The 19,047-nt window shown below is 47.0% G+C and overlaps 1 protein-coding gene across 3 annotated transcripts; it reads right to left on the minus strand.

The window, feature by feature from the left end:
- Window positions 1–436: 436 nt before the first annotated feature.
- On the minus strand, window positions 437–17,035 carry ahdc1 (AT hook, DNA binding motif, containing 1). Of its 3 annotated transcripts, XM_079570618.1 has the most exons (7): window positions 16,596–17,035; window positions 6,954–7,113; window positions 6,772–6,818; window positions 5,711–6,734; window positions 3,997–5,630; window positions 2,105–3,701; window positions 437–1,651 (listed from the first exon to the last, which is right to left on the minus strand). In XM_079570618.1, the coding sequence occupies exons 4-6, from the start codon at window positions 6,725–6,727 to the stop codon at window positions 2,111–2,113; spliced, it is 4,242 nt and encodes a 1,413-aa protein (XP_079426744.1). In that variant the 5' UTR covers window positions 6,728–6,734; window positions 6,772–6,818; window positions 6,954–7,113; window positions 16,596–17,035; the 3' UTR covers window positions 437–1,651; window positions 2,105–2,110. The 3 variants fall into 3 exon arrangements, with proteins under 3 accessions (XP_079426744.1, XP_079426743.1, XP_079426742.1); XM_079570617.1 differs by having other exon boundaries at window positions 5,711–6,818; window positions 6,954–7,110; XM_079570616.1 differs by having other exon boundaries at window positions 5,711–6,818.
- Between the last annotated feature and the right edge of the window lie 2,012 nt (window positions 17,036–19,047).

Raw genomic sequence — 19,047 nt, forward strand, 5'->3', positions numbered from 1 at the left:
AAATCTGCTCAGACATAGGCTATTTGGATGGTGCCCATTCCCTTCAATGCAGAGGAATGTCACGGCAAACATCTATGGCCATGTCTGTGTCTGTTTGGACTGACTGTTGACAAATTGTACAGTGTGTACAAAATATGCAGGCAAACCCCCCCCCCACACACCCCATCTGCTTTGGTCCCCTGGTCTCTTTTAGGGTGGAAACAGACACTATATAGTTCTCCTGTCATCTTTACTGTTTGACTGTGTCTAGGAACCCCAAGATCTATACAAGGACTGTCCTTATTTGGGTGAAGAATTTACGAATTGGTATGTTACGATGAGACTCCTCTAGTTTCCTCAGCCTTCTTTATTTCCTCTCTCTCGCTGTATCCTCCCCTGCGCTCCCCACCATCCATCCCTGTCGCTCCCTCCCTTCCCTCTCACTCCCTGTCGAATTGTGTCCTTGACTGAACTCTCCCGCTCACAGTCCCAGACAGAGCAGCTCTAACACACAGGATCAGACCTCCCCAGACCCAGTTAGAAAGCACGACTTACAGACAGAGGTACCAATGGCCAAACAGAATGTGTATTTAAATATTTTGCACCTCAAATACATACATGATATGAAACAGACAGATATACATCTTTTTCTTCACAAAAGCACCGAACAACACAAGACCACAGAAAAAAGAAGGGAGAGAGTGAAAGATGGAGAAAAGCCTCGCCAACGGGACCCCGCTCTTACGCCCATCACTTACATTCATATGCACACAAAATACATGCAGCCACACAGTATTCTCTTTGGGGTCATTTTGTGATTTGAATAACTCCTCCTTTGTCATGAAAATAGCTATAACACAGGATGCTGAATCTCCATGCTGCAGTCATCATCCCCTCCACAAAAGCAGAGAGATTGGCCAAACACTGAGCAGGGCATGAATATGTGGCACCTTCAAATGTAGAACAAAGAGCTTCGGATCTTGACTTGTATGTACTGTACAGATGCTGGTGTCTGGAAAGCAAGGATTGGTTCAGCAGTCCATGTTCCTCTCGTGGGACACAACACGGGGAGCGCACAGAGCGGCTTGTGAATATATGGTCGATTTTTATGCGAGGGCACAAGACAGATAGGCAGGATCAATAAGTTGAGCCAAGACGTTGTTTATAGCAGAGGGAGAAGCAGTTGATTGAGAAATAAAAACACACAAAAAAGAAAAACGCGTTGTGAAACTTTTTGTCCAATTTGCAAATGCACCGAACATTTAGGAAAGCAAACTTCAGGGTGTTCTTGTACAAAGTTTTGAGGTTTTGTCTCAATCCGTCAGCATCTGTTTTGAGTTTGTCCTCTGCCCCTTTCGCTTGTTCCAGCTAAGACTGCAGTTGGGTGCACACTCTTGACTTACTGGTGTCCAGGTAGCGGATCATTCTGCACATGCATGTGGCTGTGTCTGGGTGTGTTGTTTGTCTTGCTGTTTGCATGCTTAAGGTGTAAAAATTGCCGTTTTTTATTTTATTTTATTTTGATTGTCAGAGCTGGAGCATTAAAGCTTTACTGTCCAAATGCTGGCAGCAAATTTCTCATCCTTCAGTTCAGTCTCTTACAAAGAAGTCTACTTAAAAAAAAACAAAAGGAAAATGCTGCAAAATCTGTAAAAGCGTGTATTGAATGTATCTGAAAGAAAAAGGAGAAAGGGAAAGTGTAAAAAAAGAAGTAAATGAATATATTATAATCACAGTAAATACGCGTAAAGCTAGGATTTATAATCTATTAAGTATAACATAAACATTGACTATGTATGTCCTTATATTTGAAGTAAAGTGTCTAAATTTGCAAATATTACCAAGGAGGACACAAGTGGCTACTCCATGATTGATTCATTTACGATTACAAAAACAACATATATTTGACACAATGTAGAAATTGTGTTTCTGTTTTAGTTCTTATCCTCATCCACTGCCCTTTGTCCAGCCGTGCTTGGAGTTGCCAGATCTTATGTAGGAAACGTAAATGTAACATAGGTTCAGGCCATCCAGCATGCCTTTAATTTTGTAGTGTGCGTGCTACATTATCCTTTTTAAATAAAACAATAAGGATGAAAATCCTATTTTAAGAAAAACTACATACCTGCAATTACAGGCTGGTGACGCTGAAGCTGTCCTCACTGGCTTGATCCAAGAGTTGGCAGAGCACACCGCCTCCAGGAGGTCCTTGAGAGGCGTAACGCTGTCCCATGCCCTGGTAGGATGGCTGGGACATGGAGTAGCCACTTGTGTCCTCCTGATGGGGTGAGGAGTCTAAGGAGGGTTTGGGATAAGGGGACAAAGCCATAGCACCTGGGCGATGACCTGTGCTGATAGTATGGGGGGCCATGCCAGAAGGAGGGCTACGCTCTTTGTAAAGCCCAGTGGAGTGCAGGCTCGGGTTCGAGTGGGGGGAGAGGTGGGCATTGGGCTGGTTTTGAGGGAGGGAGTGGGACAGGGGGTTACTCTGGTGCTGTAAGCTTGGACTGGCACTCATGTGGGATGAGAAGTTGTTGTTATGATGCTGTGGATCGTGCACATTTCCTTGCGTCGCTCCGTGGGGGCTTGTATGAGGGTTGTTGTGTGCATGAATGGCTGTATTTGAATGTGTGTTGTGCATTTGCGGACTCGGGCTGCCATTGTGCGGTTGTCCATACCAGTAGGGGGAGCTGCAGTAACTGGGAGAGTCATACTGGGAGAACTGTTGCTCCTTTGCAGGGGGGCGATGAGAGGGACTCAGAGCTGATCCGCAGTGGGGAGTGATTCTCTGTGAAGGAGAGCAAGAGGGAGAGAAGGTCCGGGGGAGGTAGGCCTGTGGGGGTGGAGGGGTAGGTTTGGGGGGATAGGGAGGAGAGGATACACTGGGCGACAGGGAGGAAGAGGACTCTGCGGGATACAGAGCTGGATATCGCTCCTCAGACGAAGGCGTGGAGGGGTGGGCAGAGTAAGGGGAGGTATACTCACAGGGATCCTGCAGATAGCTGGAGGGGGGAGGAGGGTTCGGGGTGGCCAGAGGAGAGAGACTGCTGCTGTCTCCGCTGTAATAGTCCAGAGCTTCAAGGCAAAGTGCAGAGCCCTCTAGAGGCCCAGAAGTCCCACCAAGACTATTTCCTGTAGCAGCTAACTGTGCCTTTCCTCTGCCCTTAGCCCCAGACCTCTGACAGGGAGACAGTCCCCCTCTGCCACCTCGGGACCCCCGGCCTCGCCCCACACCTCTTCTGGGTGCTGGCGTTGGGGAGGAACCAGATGGTGAATGTGAGTGCAACCCAGAACTTCCTTCTTTATCCATGTGCATTTCTGTCCGTTTTCTGCGCCCACGTCCGGGTTTAGAGGTTCCCCCACCCTGAAAGAGCACATTTTGACTCCAGTTATAAGAGGGTCCCGTGGCACTCTCATGCCAGTCCATCATCAACTTCTCAAGGCTGGACAGGCTGGACTGGCCCCCGTCCCCACTCATGTTCAAATGGGAGGCCTCACTGTGCCTATGCGTGCCAGAGGATGGCGGTGCACCTGGGGCAGCAGAGCTCAGGTGTGAGGAGTCAGAGGACGACTCTGAGAGGCTCTCAGGGAAAGGCAGTCGCTTGGCCTTCTGGGGCGTGTAGTTTGAAATATCCAGGATGTCTTTAGACTCATTAGAGCCATATTCATTGAAGCCGTGAAACTGAGATCCGAAGCCATCAGACCAAGGTCCACAGGTTTGTCTAAAAAAAAAAATTCAAAAAAAGATTTAGAATCATACCACAACTACAACGACTTTTCGCTTTGAGATCTGTTGTTTCAAACATGTACATGACTTCAACTCTCAAAATGTAGGCAGCATAGAATATTGTCATTATCAAACCAATGTGACCACTCCACATGAAGTGCATTCAAAATATTTAAGCCAGCTTTAAAAAGAGTACTATTTACTATTACAATTTATACTATTATTTGCTATTACAACTGCTATTTAGCTGTACTTCTCCAAGTCATACAACACATTAAAAGATCACTCACCTGTAGCTCCACTGGCTTGAGTTGTACTGTTTAAAACTATCTGGAGGGGAGGGATTGAAGGATCCTCCTTTAGCCACAGACATATAGCCTCCTCCTGGGGAGTTGGGACCAGTAGAAGAGTGATATCCACCAAATCCACGTTTCGGACCTGTCTGGTAGTTAGAGTACCCAGCAGGAGTGTTTTTGCCATATGCAAAACTGCAGTCAGGAGACCTTTGGGACAGCCCTGCGGGAGAAGATGAGGAGTAGCCAGAGTAGTGACCATAGGACGAAGTGTTGAGGGAGCTTGGGGAGTGTGACAGAGAAGGAGGGGTCGATTTGGGATAAGACGATCTAGTAGGAGACATTTGAGCCGGACTGCCATAGCTGTATGAAGGCCGGGAATTGTGCCCCTGGGATGCCCCCTCCCCTCCTGTACTTTTGGAAGTCCACTTGGGAAACCCTGGGTTCATCGACAAGCTAGAACCCTCATAACTGGAATTGCACTGACTTTTGCTTGGGTCTGACTGTGAGGAGGACATATCCAATAGGTCTGATGAGTCATCCGAATCCAAAAGGGACCGAAAATACCCAGCAAACAGGCTTTGGTCCTCTCCAGCAGCAGCACCCCCTCGCCCCCCACCTGGGCCACTAAATGTCCCTCGTCCATATTCACAAGATGAGAACCCTCCTCGGGATGGCCCACAAAATTGATACCCACTCTTCACTTTATCGAACTCCTCCCCCCAGCTCTCTGCCCCATTTAGCCAGTCCTGTCCCATGGAAAGAGTTTCCCCTTTAAAAGTACCATTTTTTCTCATTCGCCTCTTCCTCACTGGCTTCTCCCCTCCAGGTTCAGTACCCACAACACCCCCTCCCCTTCCATGGCCACCCTTGCCTCTTTTCCTAGGAGGCCCAGGCTCCGACAAGCTCTGTTTCCGCTTTTTACCAATAGATTCAAAAAAGTCACTGAAAGTGCTTTGACTATGCTCAATTCCTCCGATGCCCCCTCCCACTCCGCTGCCTCTTCCCATGCCCCCTCCTCTGCCCATTCCTCTGCTCCCTCTGGGACGCCTACACCCTGTGAGCCTGTGAAGAAGAGTGGAGATCCCGGGGTTTTCCATGGGTGTGTGAAAGCTCTCTGGCTCACTGGGCGTCCAGCAGCGAGGAGGAGAGCAGCGCCCAGTGGCAGGTGGCTGCCGGTTCAAAAAGGCCAGTTTGGACAGAACATCCCCATACTCACTCTTGACGTCATTAGTGTCATTAACATAGGAGGGGAAGGGACAGGGTAGTTTAGTCCGACGGCGTCTGCGGGGCTTCTTCGGATCGGTGCTGCCTGGGTCTGCAGCCAGAGTTCCAGGGTTGGGCAGAGGGTCTCCAGGAAGTCCAGGTGGAGGCTGTTTTGGTGGTCGGCCCCGTCTGCGTTTCAGAATAACAGGCATTTCTCCAGGTGGAAACATTACCATAACACTCTTCCCATTATTCTTCATGCGGAGGAGGGCAGTTGGCTCTCGGACTGCATCAGATCCTTCCACACTGCCTTCGCTGGTCTTCTCTGTGACTGAAAGTGTATCCAAGTTGGAAATCTTGTAGCTTTTCTGGCGACGGCTGAGGCTGACTGGAATACGAGCCACCTTCACTACAATCCTTCGCACCTGAAAGTATCAATTCAATCCATGGGTTGACATTCAATTTAATTAATTAGCAATTTTTGCTGAACAGAATAATTACTTACACCAGTGAAGCGTCCCCTCCTCCTGCCATTGATCGGCATCTCAGATGAAGCCCGGGGGGCGGGACACGGAGAGGTGAAGGGCACTTGAGTGGCAGCCCGAGCCATGGCCAGTGCTTGTGCCGCCTGACGCTGTCTCAAAACGCTTTTGGGAGCAGCTTTGTGAATAGGCTTGGTCAAAGGCCTACAACGAGATTTTGGTCCTGGCCTCTGTCCTAGTCTGGGCCCGGGTTTGGAGACGGGTTTGGGGACTGTTAGAGCCAGAGGGATATCTGTAGGACACGGAGCAGTGGGAACTACAGCTTTGGGCTGTTCCTCTTTCTGTACTACAGTAGCTTCTTCATGTTTGACAGGCCAGATTTTCTCCTCTGTTGCCCTGCTGCCCTCGGCCTCTCTCTCTGGCCCTGTGCTCTTGTCCGCGTTATCTGAAGAGCGACGCAGACGGGTGGATTTGCGCAGGTGACAGGGAAAGCGCGGCCGTCCAGAGCTGCGCAGTGCATACTTTTTCTCTCCTTCAACTGGAACAGGAGAGGACTCACTGGGACAAAATGTGGAGTCAATCTCTGTATTTGAAACAGGGGCAGCCAGCTGATTGTTTGGGCCAGGAGGTACAGTCAAAGAGAGGGGTTGAGATGATGTTCTGGAGTGTTCTGAGGCCAGAAGGGAACTGACATCCATGTGTGGGGCCTGAGCGTGTACATTCAGCTCCATGTGCGTCTGCATGTTGATCAGCGTCTGTGTGAGGCGGTTGTCTCTCTGCCTGTGTCTTCCGGCCCCGAGCTCCAGTCTGCCCTGTGGGTGCAGCCCGTTGGAGAGGGCAGAGGGAGAGGAGGGCGGGAATTGCTCTGCGCTTACCAAGGCCACTTCATTGTTAGAGAAATCCTTGAAGCCTTCGTGCAGCCCTAACTCCGTGCTCCACAGCTCAGGCTCCACGAAGCCTCTATCTTCTAACCTCGGCCCACCACAGCCCAGTGGAGGCACGAAGCGGCCCGAATGGAGATGATTCGACAAACCACTCATTCAGTAGTTGCACTTGAGCAGAGAGAAGCAAAGTAAAAGGGAATTTTGAAGTGCTGTTGGAGATGCGTTTCCCTCAAGATGTTGTATTCCCCTGGAAAAATAAAAGAGAAATGATTCCGCTGTATGTTAAGAGCTAAATAAGTACTTTTCATACTCCAGTGTCACACCTGCACATCACCAAGTTAGATTACATTCACACCTGATATCCTCTTTTGACTGACTTTACCTAACAGCGGTGGCAGCACTTGCGATTCGGATTCAGAGTTGAGCCTGGCTGTGTCTGCTTGACTGGCTCAGTTCTGCAGGGGATCATTGGGTCATCAATACTGCAGTGGAGAGCTTGCACACTCTCTCTCCCTCCTGCTCCAGTCTCCGGCCCATGGCTGCTGGAAGAGGCCCACAGACAGAAAGACAGACAGATAGATAGACAGAGGGATGGATACAGCGATAAGGACAGAGAGGGAGGAGGGGGGGGGGGGGGGGGAGAATAAAAGATTAGTTCATGATGTCACAGTACGCATCAGACCAGACTCAAATCAGTATTTCAGAGAGCGCCGCACCATCTCAGACAAAATGAGTGCGAGAGATGACTTGCAGTATAATTATTTCAATACAGAGTGTTTTTTTAGTTGATGAAAAAGACTACCATCATTTTTTTTTTCTTTTTGGTACAAGAAGTTGCCCTCTGTTCCTTGCATTAGGATGTGGCCTATACATAGATCGTATATCGGGCACAAATGATAAAAAGACGGTATTATGAACCTTCGGTGATTTTAAAGTCGCGTTTGAGGCATGACAATCAAACAAGTGGGTGTGAAGAATGCGCGCGCTTCATGCCACATTTCGACACATATGCATTACAAAGCACTGGAGCCACAAGGTGCAAGAAGAACAAGAATGTGTGAGTAATCGCGGCCGCCAGGGGGAAGCAGAGAGGTGATGAACAGAGAGGTGTTAAGAGGATGGAGGAATGAAGGTGACAGAAAGAAAAATAAGGGATGGAGGGATTAGAGAAGACACCGAGCGAAAAGAAATACATGTAAGAATGGAAAAAAAAAAAAGAAAAGAAAATCTGGATGACACGTGCTCTGCAGTCACACGTGACGTTTGCATGGCCCAGCACGCACATTCATTGGCGAGGCAGGCACGGGCTGGCTCCAGCACTCCGGCAGCCCTTCCAACATACAACAAGGCAGCGCTGTCCATCATCGGCTCGCGCTCTGCCTCCCTCTCCAACATATGGCTCCGATTAGAGCGCGAGGAGGAACGGAGAGGGGAGCGGTAAAAGACGGTGGAGTAAAAAAAAACGGGGAGAGGAGAGGAAAAGTACAAAAGAAGGCGTGAGACTGCAGAAGTGCGGGAGAAGAAGTGATAGATGTCACGGCACGAGATTGAGAGAGGTGCGGGGGGAAAAGTTATGGCGCGCGTGAGGAGGGGGATGAAGATCGCGGCAGACTTTGGGGTTGCGCTCCTGGGAGAGAGTGGAGCGGGTGTTGAGAAATGTCACAAATGGGACGCACAGGCATTGCACACACAAACACGCCCGCTCGTCAATACTTTACAGAGCGCGCCACCCACAGCCTTCGCCATGCCCACTGTGCCCCTGCCTCTCCCTCTCCTCCTCCTCCTCCGGCTCTCCCATTCTCACAGTCTCTTCTAATTAACAGCGTTCATTAATTAGGCCTCCATCTGACCGGTGTGTGAGGAGGAACACATGCTTTAATTAAAGACTGTGGCACGTGCTTACACATAGGCTGTCAGTCACACAACACACAGGCGGTGACACAGAGGATGCATGCAAATGTGACCCCCCCTTCCTTTCCTTTCCCCTCCCCTCCCTCCCCATCCATCCTCCCACACACTCCACACTTCCATTTGCACATAAAGACATACATCTCCCATTTGTACACACGCGGGCACAAAAACAAAGGCACACATGCAAATATTCTTTTACTCAACTCTGCGGGGGGTGTCTCAAACGGAGCTGAAAGGTGCCAGCCAATAAATACTTCCGTTATGATTCACTGTTTAAGCTAACACCCCAAGCATCACTCTGATTCCTGATTCCAATGTATTTACTGTCTTCCTTGTGGTGGTGAATTGTAAAGTTAACTCTAACACACACACACACACACACACACACACACACACACACACACACAGTGGACATTTTAAACACACCCAGGAGACTGAAACCATCATAAAGGTCTAAACTATGGGGTTATCAACTTTTAAAGGATAGGACCCAATGGAGATCGGATATTCTGTTGCTTGCAGTGGACAGCCGTTCAAATTGCAATTAATTGTGCACCCCTGATGTGTTCGTGACAGTAATTGTGTTACTATAATGGCACTAAAATGAATTTCAGATTGATTGCTTTCTCATAGGCTATGCAAAATGTAATAAAACTCACACAGCAGGCTGAACAATTCTTGTTACTGTATTTATGTGTGTACGTGTTCTATCCATACAGTATGTATATTGGCAATTTATTTTCAGTGCACCGCTCCAGTGCAGTAAAGATCCACAGTCAGACTAACATTTCCTCACACCACCTTTAGACACCTGAACATGTTTTCTCTTTCCATGTCAATCCTTAATCTCTCTAATCTAATGCAATCTAATCTATCACCATTCTAGGATTTAAACTCTCAGCATCTCAAATGACTAAGGGGACACTGGGAACAAAAACATCATTATGACAACTCTACTTTTCTAAATCTCTGATGCCACGCTAGCTTCTATAACAATGGGCAAAATCAAAATTGTTCAGAGGCCCTCCGATGATTGTTAAAGGCAGAGGAACAGTGGAGCAGAGAGGGGAGTTTGTGGTTTCCAGTCTGGGCACTTGGCCTGTTATGCCTGCTGTGTGAGAGGGTTCAATCACCATGCACATATCGCCGTACAACATATCTGTTCTCTCTCCATCTATCTCTGTGGCACAAAGGCTTCCAGACTCATAGGCCTGCCAGCAGCAGTCCTCAATGACGAGCTATAGTTGTGTGTGCGTTTGTGTGTGCGTGCGCACGTACGAGTGTGTCTTTCCTGGGTGTGTTTGTAAAAGCACTTGCCGAGCTCGAACGGGTGTGCAGTTGTTGCTAAGAGACAGGCAGCAGCACTGAAACAGTATTGGGGGGTGTGAGCATGGGAGGGGGGCACAGAAGAATGAGAGTGGTAGTGTGGGGGGGAAGGGGGGGGGGGGGGCACACAGACAGATAAGAAGAGTTGGGGGTGCAGAGGGGATTGGGGGAGAGAGTGCATGTGCGGCCTGGATAGGAGCAGAGGTGTGCAGGGGGAGGGAGGGGGAAGTGGGTCAGGGGGTCCACAGAGACCCGGTGACACTACCATCCTGCTCTCCTTCATCCTACTCATCCTCATCACCTCAACCCAGCAACCTCCAGCGCTGACACACACTAACAACTTTTCAACAGAAGTCAAAGAGACGCGCTGTCCGGGCTGCGAGGAGAGAAGGCTACAGCGCCAGTGCAGATGGTAAACATGTGTTGGACTCAAAAATACATCACACTTTGCATGACAATATGCCCTGTAAGCACTGACTGTGAGAATACACTGTGTTCTCAATCATATGAAACTGCATGACTTGTTGTATGAACGAAAATATTCTCAGGAGCCAATTATCATTAGTTTGGCCAATTAATTAGATCTTTTGATTAGACTTGCATTATTTCCCATTTACAGTAGAACTGCAGTATGTGAGCAAAACATTGCAGTGCACCATTCATTAACTGCTATTTGATATTCAATAACTGAATATTGTATTAAACTTATTGCACTATTTTACTGAACAAAACAAAGATGCCAAGTCATGCTACAAACAAGGCCAAATTGGAACTAATTTGGAAAATTGCCACTAAAACTTAACTTTTGCACATTTTCAAAGTTCAGTGCATTTTTGTTGGCTGCGTGAACAAAAAAGTGCAAATCTCAGTCAGATGGAAGACCTTTGACATTGCATTGTATTTTGGCTCAGTGATATGGGTATTGCATCACCTGTTGCAACAACAATCATTTGTCGATATATATTGTCCAGACTTACTCTACAGTGCAAAAAAACAAACCAAAGTGCAGGACCGTTCCACATCTAAATTACAAAAGCTTATGACATGTGTTTCTAATATTGTTCTTGTGAGATGCATCAGACACAAGCCAGCTCTCCCAACATAGTACACGACATGCAACTCGAGCTGTGTGTGGATGAGATTAAATGGCACAGTATGCGGGGGAATTTGAAATCATTGTTTTTCTCATTAGCAAGTATGATGCACAGTATAACAAAAAGTTTCAAAATACAGGTTATAGATCAAGTTCTCGAGGCCTATAGTGGATGTGGAGGTGAGTGGTAGCCAGTGTTGGAAAGCAATTTTAAAAAAGTAGACTAAAATGCCTACATATAAACTAGCACAAATGGCCTCCTTCTCTGAACTGAGCTGAACTTTGAACTTGCTTGGCCACGGCTCCATACACCAATGTCAGTCAAAATGTGGAATATGCCGACATGCGCAAACTCCACCCCCACCCCCCCACTCAGATTCTCCTCCTCGCGACCGATTCTCACCCCCCCCACATACACACACATACACCAAAACATACACGCAAAAAGAGCCCGCTGCAGCCTCCCTCCCCAGCTGCAGGAAATTCCTAATGATCTTCATCATCAGTGTGTGTGCTGCATCTCCTGCCAAGACCGTGCACGCAGGCTCACATACAAGAAGAACAAATGAAAAGAGAAACACATATGCAGACACAAAGGCAGGCAGACATCTAAACAGACTTCACACACACAACACACTGTTAGCCAGGGATGCACACGGGGGACCAAAGAAGAAGCTCCAAACACTAGGAAACACTAAATGAGTCTCCCCTCAGCCCCCCCGTTCTCCCTTCTGTCTTGTGGTTTCTGCTGGGGCCTAGTTATTTTAGGCCAAGGAAAGGACTGTATTACTCCTTCATCTTCATCATTTCCTGCCTCCTCTGCCTCTCTTCTCCCCAGCATCAGAAGCAGCAGCAGCCCCCTGCCCACCAAAGATTTACCTCCCACCCACCATTCTCCCCAGACCCCCCTCCTCATGTTCAACTCGGCCTGACACTCTCTCTCTCTCTCTCTCTCTCTCTCCTCAGGCACTTTCCTGACGCTGCTGCTGCTGCTGATGGCTGCCCCTCCATGGATCATGTGACCAACTGCGCCAGCTGGGAACAGCCAGCACAGTGTACGCCAAGAGTGACACAATGTAAGGTAAACACACTACAAAGAGAAGCAGCATTCGGACAATTTAAACTATACATTTGTGCATTTTCACAAGGAAGATCGGAATGATGATATGTGTTTTAGAACCACATTTCTGCTTGATCACGATCTTTATGGCTCATAACTTTTAGTCCTCTCTTAAATGTTTGTCATTGGACTTGGTTCATCTTAGAGAAACTAGTAAAAACTTTTGAAAACAAAGTTAAGACCTCAAACTCTATGGTTTGCTGTGGCTTACAGAAGCACACACAAAGTCGTGACAGAAAAGAGAAGTCCCCGCCTGGGCCCTAGAACATGTCAGCAGCAGAGCACACAGACCATATGTTGGAGCAGGCTCCAGTCGGCCCTTGAGGCCAGTGTTTTGGAGAGGGGCCTCTGTGCTGTGGCCCCGACTTCCTGACTCCGCCTCCTCTTGCCTCAAACTCTTGCTCCAGTGTTGCTGTGGGAGATGCTGCTGCAGCACCCGTTGCCAAGGAGAAGGCTGCTGGCTGTTTGAACAACAATGGCTGCCTTGTGAACATTCCAACTGTAGGTACTGACAGCTCATCAGCCACAGCAGCCGCACACGCACACACCAGGGCTGCACAACTGTACCTCTTCCACTTCTTGGCCTGCAGCCTGAGCGAGGCTTCCTCACACACAAACACCACAGCCGCTCACATCTGTGCAGGCTCCAAGAAATTATGACTTGTGCTGAGAGGATAAGAAGCCTTTCGGTCCCTGTGTCTACCTGGATCTGAGTATCACACACACACAGTACATTCATCCATCTTTCCCTTCTCCCAACTCGTCTCCGTCTCTTATCTCTCTCTTCTCTCCCTCCATGGCCCTCCCTTGCTCATCCACACCTCTCTCTCTCTCTCTCCCTCTCTCTCTCTCTCTCTCTCCCTCTCTCTCGGTAAGTCCGCCTGTCTTGCTCTCTCCTGGAAGGTAGCAAATCTTTGGACCCTCGGGGGCATACACTTCCTTAAAGAAAGGAAAGGAGAAGAAAGAAACAAGGGTGAGGAAGAGGAGAGGAGACTGAGGAGGCAGCCAGACCCTATAGTGCACTCTGTGACACTCTGAGTCTGGTCGGGAGAATCATGAAGTAATGGCAATACCCATATGAGAAGGGTGTACCATTTATTGATTGGTTATGCTCTCACGTATTTAGTAGTTGTAACATACTTCTATTGACTTTATAAATTATAAAAAGCTGAGTGACCTGGTTTGATTTCGACTTCGGGGGCAAATGCTTCCAAGTCGCGTTATCTTTTTATAAATGTCTTTGCGTTTAAAAGAGATTTATTTACTAGTGTACGTTTACGATTTGCTTCCGTACATGTAATTGCATCAAACTTCATGCAGCTCCTTACTGAATGGTGAAAACATACAGATGATGCCCGTGGCTGTGCAATCGAAATAAGCAGTTAGATGGATGACTAACTACAATGACTGTGATGTGCGAGTTGCCAGACACCGGGATGAGGCTGCGTGCATGTGTGTGTTTTCCCCATCTCTCGCTCCTCTTTAATAATTGAGCTGATTCTGTCCAGCTTGTTAGGGAGAGGTACACAGCAGCCGCTTCACACTCTTCTATCTTGTCCTCTCTCTCTCTCTCCTGCACATTTATCACTCTTTTTCCCCCCCTCCTCTGACCCATCCGTCCTCTCCTCTGTCCCTTCCCCCAGCTCCCTCGCTCCTCTCTTCCTTCACAAATCCCTCCTGTTCTTTGACCTCTCTCTCGCCTCTTGCAGCTCGAACCCCCCCCCCTCCACAGCACCACCACCACCACCTCCCCGCCTGCCCTCCATCATCCTTCTCTGGGTCTCTCTGCTTTGCGCTGCCTCCATCCTCCAGGAGGTGAGAGGTCGAAGCTCACTCTCTCCTGCCGCTGTCAGACTTTTTTTTTTTCTTTCTACAACCAGCACTGTCGGGGGGTGTGGGTGGGGGTCAGGCTACCAGCTGTAGGTGAAGAAGGCCATAGGGCAGTGGTTCTTAAACTGTGGGGCAGGTAACACTGGTGGTTTAAGTTTATTCATTTATACAGAGTTAAGGTACTCACAAGTCTATACGACTATTAAAAACAATCAAAAATTCTTATCTATATATCCAAACACAAGATAAGTCACAAAATTACATAGAACAATGTTTAGACTTGGATTTTCTCTGGTTTGTATCTTCTCAGGACCTGGTTTGGTTCAGCATTCATACTAAGTCTTAATAAACACCAGACTAATGCTTGGATTCAACGTGGCTGGTACAGGGAAGGCCAAATGTTTTATGCAGTGGTATTCGGGATGAAAAGCCGGAGAGGCCACAGACAGAGTGAAGAAAGTATCGAAAGTCGAAGTATATGCCGGTGTGGAAGAGAGAAAGGCATCTCCTCCTGAGTCAGTGGAGAAGGTTTTATGAATGTATCATGTGGGAGGCGACAGAATGGAGCTTACACTAATGCTAAATGCTGGCTGGATGTGTGGGTGCTGCGTGTGGGAGAGGTGAGCCACGTTTACCTGCCTGCGGCGAAAGCCATTTCACTCCAGGTGACAATTAGATTAATACAAGTCGTAAAAAGACAGGACCTCTCACTCCAAGGACAAAGCCGGGACTAATTATTTTTCCCCATAGTGCTCTGCTTGCTGCACAAATTAAAAGTTGAACAAAAGTGATCCTAAATCTTCAAAGGATGTGGGTCCTCCTTTTTTTTTTTTGTGCGGATAAAGGAAAGACTGTGCCAAAATGTATGGCCAAAAACCCTCTATTACTGAAGAAATGTTTTAACGTTTCAATGACCAGCAGTTTTTAAGGTTGTTATAGAGCAGTACTATCTCAGTAAAAAATCAGTCATTTACAATTTTCCTCAGAGACACAAAGCTCTAGAAAGAAAAACCAAAACTAAAAAAGAAAACACCTCCTGGTATTTTCTTTTGATCAAATTGTCAGTTTTTCTTTTACTTTTTCTGCCACTGAACAACTGAAGTCACAATATTTGCAAACACCAGAGAAACCACCTAAATCTCTACATGCAGGATATTTTTTTTGTAGCTGAATAAACTGTTCAGCCAAAGTTGTGCGGGTTTTCATTCAACAGGTTGCCCTTATAAACAGCATTTTAGAAACTCACAAAGGTCAGCTCATTTAAGTAATAGACCAGAATGTGAAATTAAATAGTGAATGTTCTTTGTCTGTGCTGCGTGAATACAAGACTGTGTGTGTCCATTATATGTCTTTTCTATCACCATGACGACCTCCATATCAAGAGGACGTCTGAACGCGGCAGCCGCACATGCTGATAGGCAGAGTGAGCACAGGTGATCGGTGGAGCTGTCGGCTGTCATCAGCAGGGTATATATGTGTGACACACAGCGGCTCGTCTGCCATCAGCCCACACGCCTACAAACTGCAGCAAGACGCACAAAGGTCCCCGCACACCCTCCAAGTATACTGTAGGCCCATACGTACTGCCACACACAAGTACACACAAGTACACAAACACGTCTCAGAGATGTGCTGTGTTAGGTGCACTGACCCTGCCAATGAGGACAGAGGAACATCAGCGGAACTACAAGGCCGTTGCTATGACAACTGGCCCCGCTCTCACAGGTAGCAGCACAATAGGCCTTAAGCTGGGCCCACACCTAAATATGTAACCTCAATATTATAAGTCCACATTCTCTGTTTATCTCACACAAAGAACACAGAGAAAGTCTGACAGACAGCGGCAGGCTGCCAAGGTAAGGCCAGCTCCTTTTCATTCCAGCATTCACAGGGTTGAAGTCATTAAGTCCAAGTCCACTTGCCAATACAGGAACTCAGGCTTCTGCAGACTATATGAGAGTGAGACAGACAGATAGACAGACAGACAGACAGACAGACAGAGGAGCATTACTCTGCATACTAACAACACCTGCACTAAAGCAGCCAGTGCACGTCTCTGTAGGGGCCTTAAATACCCAACTGTCACTGCCCAGACATTGACTCTTCTCCTCTCCTGTCCCCTCCACTTTCTCAGCTCCCCCTTTTCTCCTTTGTAAACCCCCCTCCTCACAGCCTCTCAAACAAGAGCTGATAATCACCATCATGACTACAGCACTGCTGTTGCCACTGCAGGATGTGCCACTGCTGCTGTGTCCTGTCTTAACATTTAGTCAATAAAATGATAGTCCACTTTGTTTACGCAAACACCCATTATGTGTCTGTATTATGAGCTTACTGTACAGTCATGCTGCTGCTGTGTAAATGCATTGCTCAAGTCCCATCAAAGTCACTCTAAAAATGAAGAGACAATGTGAAGATGTGGCATTGTGCGCAGAATACAGTTGCCGTCTCCTATTCAAGGTTCATTCATTGAAACATGTCAGAAACATGTCAAACAGGTGGGGACAGACGGGGTTCACAGCGCGCCTTTACTGTATGCATTTTACTACATGCTGCATGCCCACACCAACGCGCATTTGTTCCCAAGTAGTAGCCTGTAAGCATGCGGAGAACTGTCTGTAAACGGCGCCGACGAGGTTAATGTAAAAAAGGGAAGACGTAGCCTGAGATACGCAGCACAACTGGCTGTGAGGACAGTACGTTAATTCCTAGTTGTATACACAAGACGCTGCATGTGCACTCACCTGAAGACGCGCGGCGCGGCTCCTGGTGCGGAGTGACAGCCTCACCTCAGTCCGCTGTTCAGCTCTCTCCTCCGGGTCACAGAGCTGCCAGCGCCCAGCTCTCCCTCATCCGGACTGGAGACGCACTGGCCAGGCTTCCAAAAGAAACGACTGTCTGCTTTGGTGCTGTCGCGCCAACAGAGAAAAAACGCTCTGGCTGAGTCTAGTTTTTGTTCCCACAAAAACAAACAAAAGAAACGAAAAATAAGAAAAAAATTGGGAGAGGGAACGTTAATTCACAGTTTTGTGTCTGACTCAGGAGCTGACATGAGAGTGTTGAAGCTCTCGGCTCCCGTTTGTGACAGACACGGGACTCCCCTGTATCCGGGAGGCGAAGATCGACCGCGCGCCTTTACCTCTGCAATTCCAGCTCAGTCTGTTGTGCGCCCCAGTCTCCGCGGTGCCTCACCAACGTGCCTACTTGTCAAAGCCATCCGGGTACCCGTAAGTGGCTACACTATGCGCCCCAGGAATTATGGGTAGTGTAGTTTTACAACAATAGGCAGGTGAGCGATGAAGAAAACCAAAGATATGGTTTGATTGCTCTCTGAAGCTGACGTCATGGCTCACTGATAATAATGCAGCTTCTGATGCTCAGATTTTCGTTTTCTGTTTTGAAACATTTTAGAATAGAGAAACACATGGAATTTGGTTTTCATATCCCTAAGAGTGAATTGTCTGGTGTGTTTGCTGCATTCCAAAATTCCAAATCTGAATTGAGTTTCTTTATATTTGGACTTCATTGCACATAGAAGTTGAAACAACAGCCTAAAGAGATAATGTTTTTTTTTATTACAATGACATCACATACAAATCTTGGGAAAAAAGTTACATTCTCCTCACTGCATACAATGTAAGACAATGACAATACCAAAAACTCAGAGAGAACAATCTGTAAATGTAGCCTATAATGAACGTAGAAGAAAGTCATCTTTGGTATAACAAACAACGGAGACAGTTCATGCACAAAAGTCCTATCTGGTCCCTGTCTCTTTGAATTCATCAAACACAATAAAGGCTTTTGAAAATGTTTGGCCAGGAGCGGAAAACTGCAACTATTGTAAATGGCAAAACAATCTGTGCTTCAGCTTCATTCATCAACTGAGACATTTATCAAGTCCGTGTTTCAACCAGGAACAGAGAAATGAATGCTTTGAACACACTATACGGCAGCGGAGAAGATCTTGTACCAACTCGCCTGCCCCCACCCCGACGCGAACATCTACATCTTCTTTCAGTTCCCTGTTGTCATGGTTACAGAGTAAAGCATTTCTGCGAGGCCTGACCAGCAGAGCTATGACTACTGTTCAACATGGTGGCGACGTGTCCTGAACGGTCCACACTCACCCATGGACAAAGGGCAACCAGTCAATTCATCGGATATGTATTCTGTTATATGTGACAGAAAATGTTCTATATATCTATATCACCCTCCATTGTTGTATGTTACTAAACAGCATTTTTTTATGTATAAATTGAAGTCAACAAACAACCCCAAAGTGGGGTCTGGGGTCACTTGGGAGACTTGGGAGTTACTGCTGGGAGGGCTGCTTTGGATCTTGTACTAAAGCTGCACGATTTTGGACAAAGAACCTAATTGAAACTTTTCTGAGACACGCTCTGATTGCAAGATTGAGCTCACACATTTGTAGAGGTCTGGGCTTTAACGTTAGCAATTATAAATCCTTGTGGAAACAGATTTTTTTCTTTGCGATATCATGGTAATTGTGAGCATTAAAAGTGAGATTTTAGTGCGACCACGATTGATTGTCCAAGAGGGATTTGTTAATTGTTGATTTTTGGATTTTTCTTACCGCAACACACTTCAGGAATCACTGAATTCAATTTAAAAATGTAGAGGTAAAATATTGATTCATATGGCAATCTTGGAGGTCAAAACCCTATGGTGCCATGGTAACGCTTACTTGGAAGGGTAGGGAGATAACATTCCCGCTCTGTTTTAAACATTTACCATACTCAAGTTAACAAAAGCATGGGTTTTGCTTTTACATGCTCTCATCAGAGATAACTAACTCGGAAACACAACACGTGAGCCAGTAGTTACAGCTCCCAAAGTGATGTAAATGAAAACGATCTATTTTTAAAGCTACACTGCGTAGCTTTTAGGATTCTACTGTTGCCAATACAAACCATGCTACCAATGACCAGCTCGACACAAGAAAATTATATTTTTGCTGTGGGTTATCAAAGAATGGATTAAATGAAGACCTAACCTGTTTAAATCTCATAGTTGGCTGCCTTTAGTCCCGCCCCCAGTAAAGCTACAAGTCAGGCCTGAGGAGAGGTGAGCCACTCACATTAAACACACGTGTTTAACCATGAAAATATATGTAATAAAATAAATGCTTTTATTTTATTCTATTTATTGGGTGGGTTACACGGTAGGGCTTTG

Source organism: Gobius niger (assembly GCF_951799975.1).
Source record: "Gobius niger genome assembly, chromosome: 14".
NCBI lineage: Eukaryota > Metazoa > Chordata > Actinopteri > Gobiiformes > Gobiidae > Gobius > Gobius niger.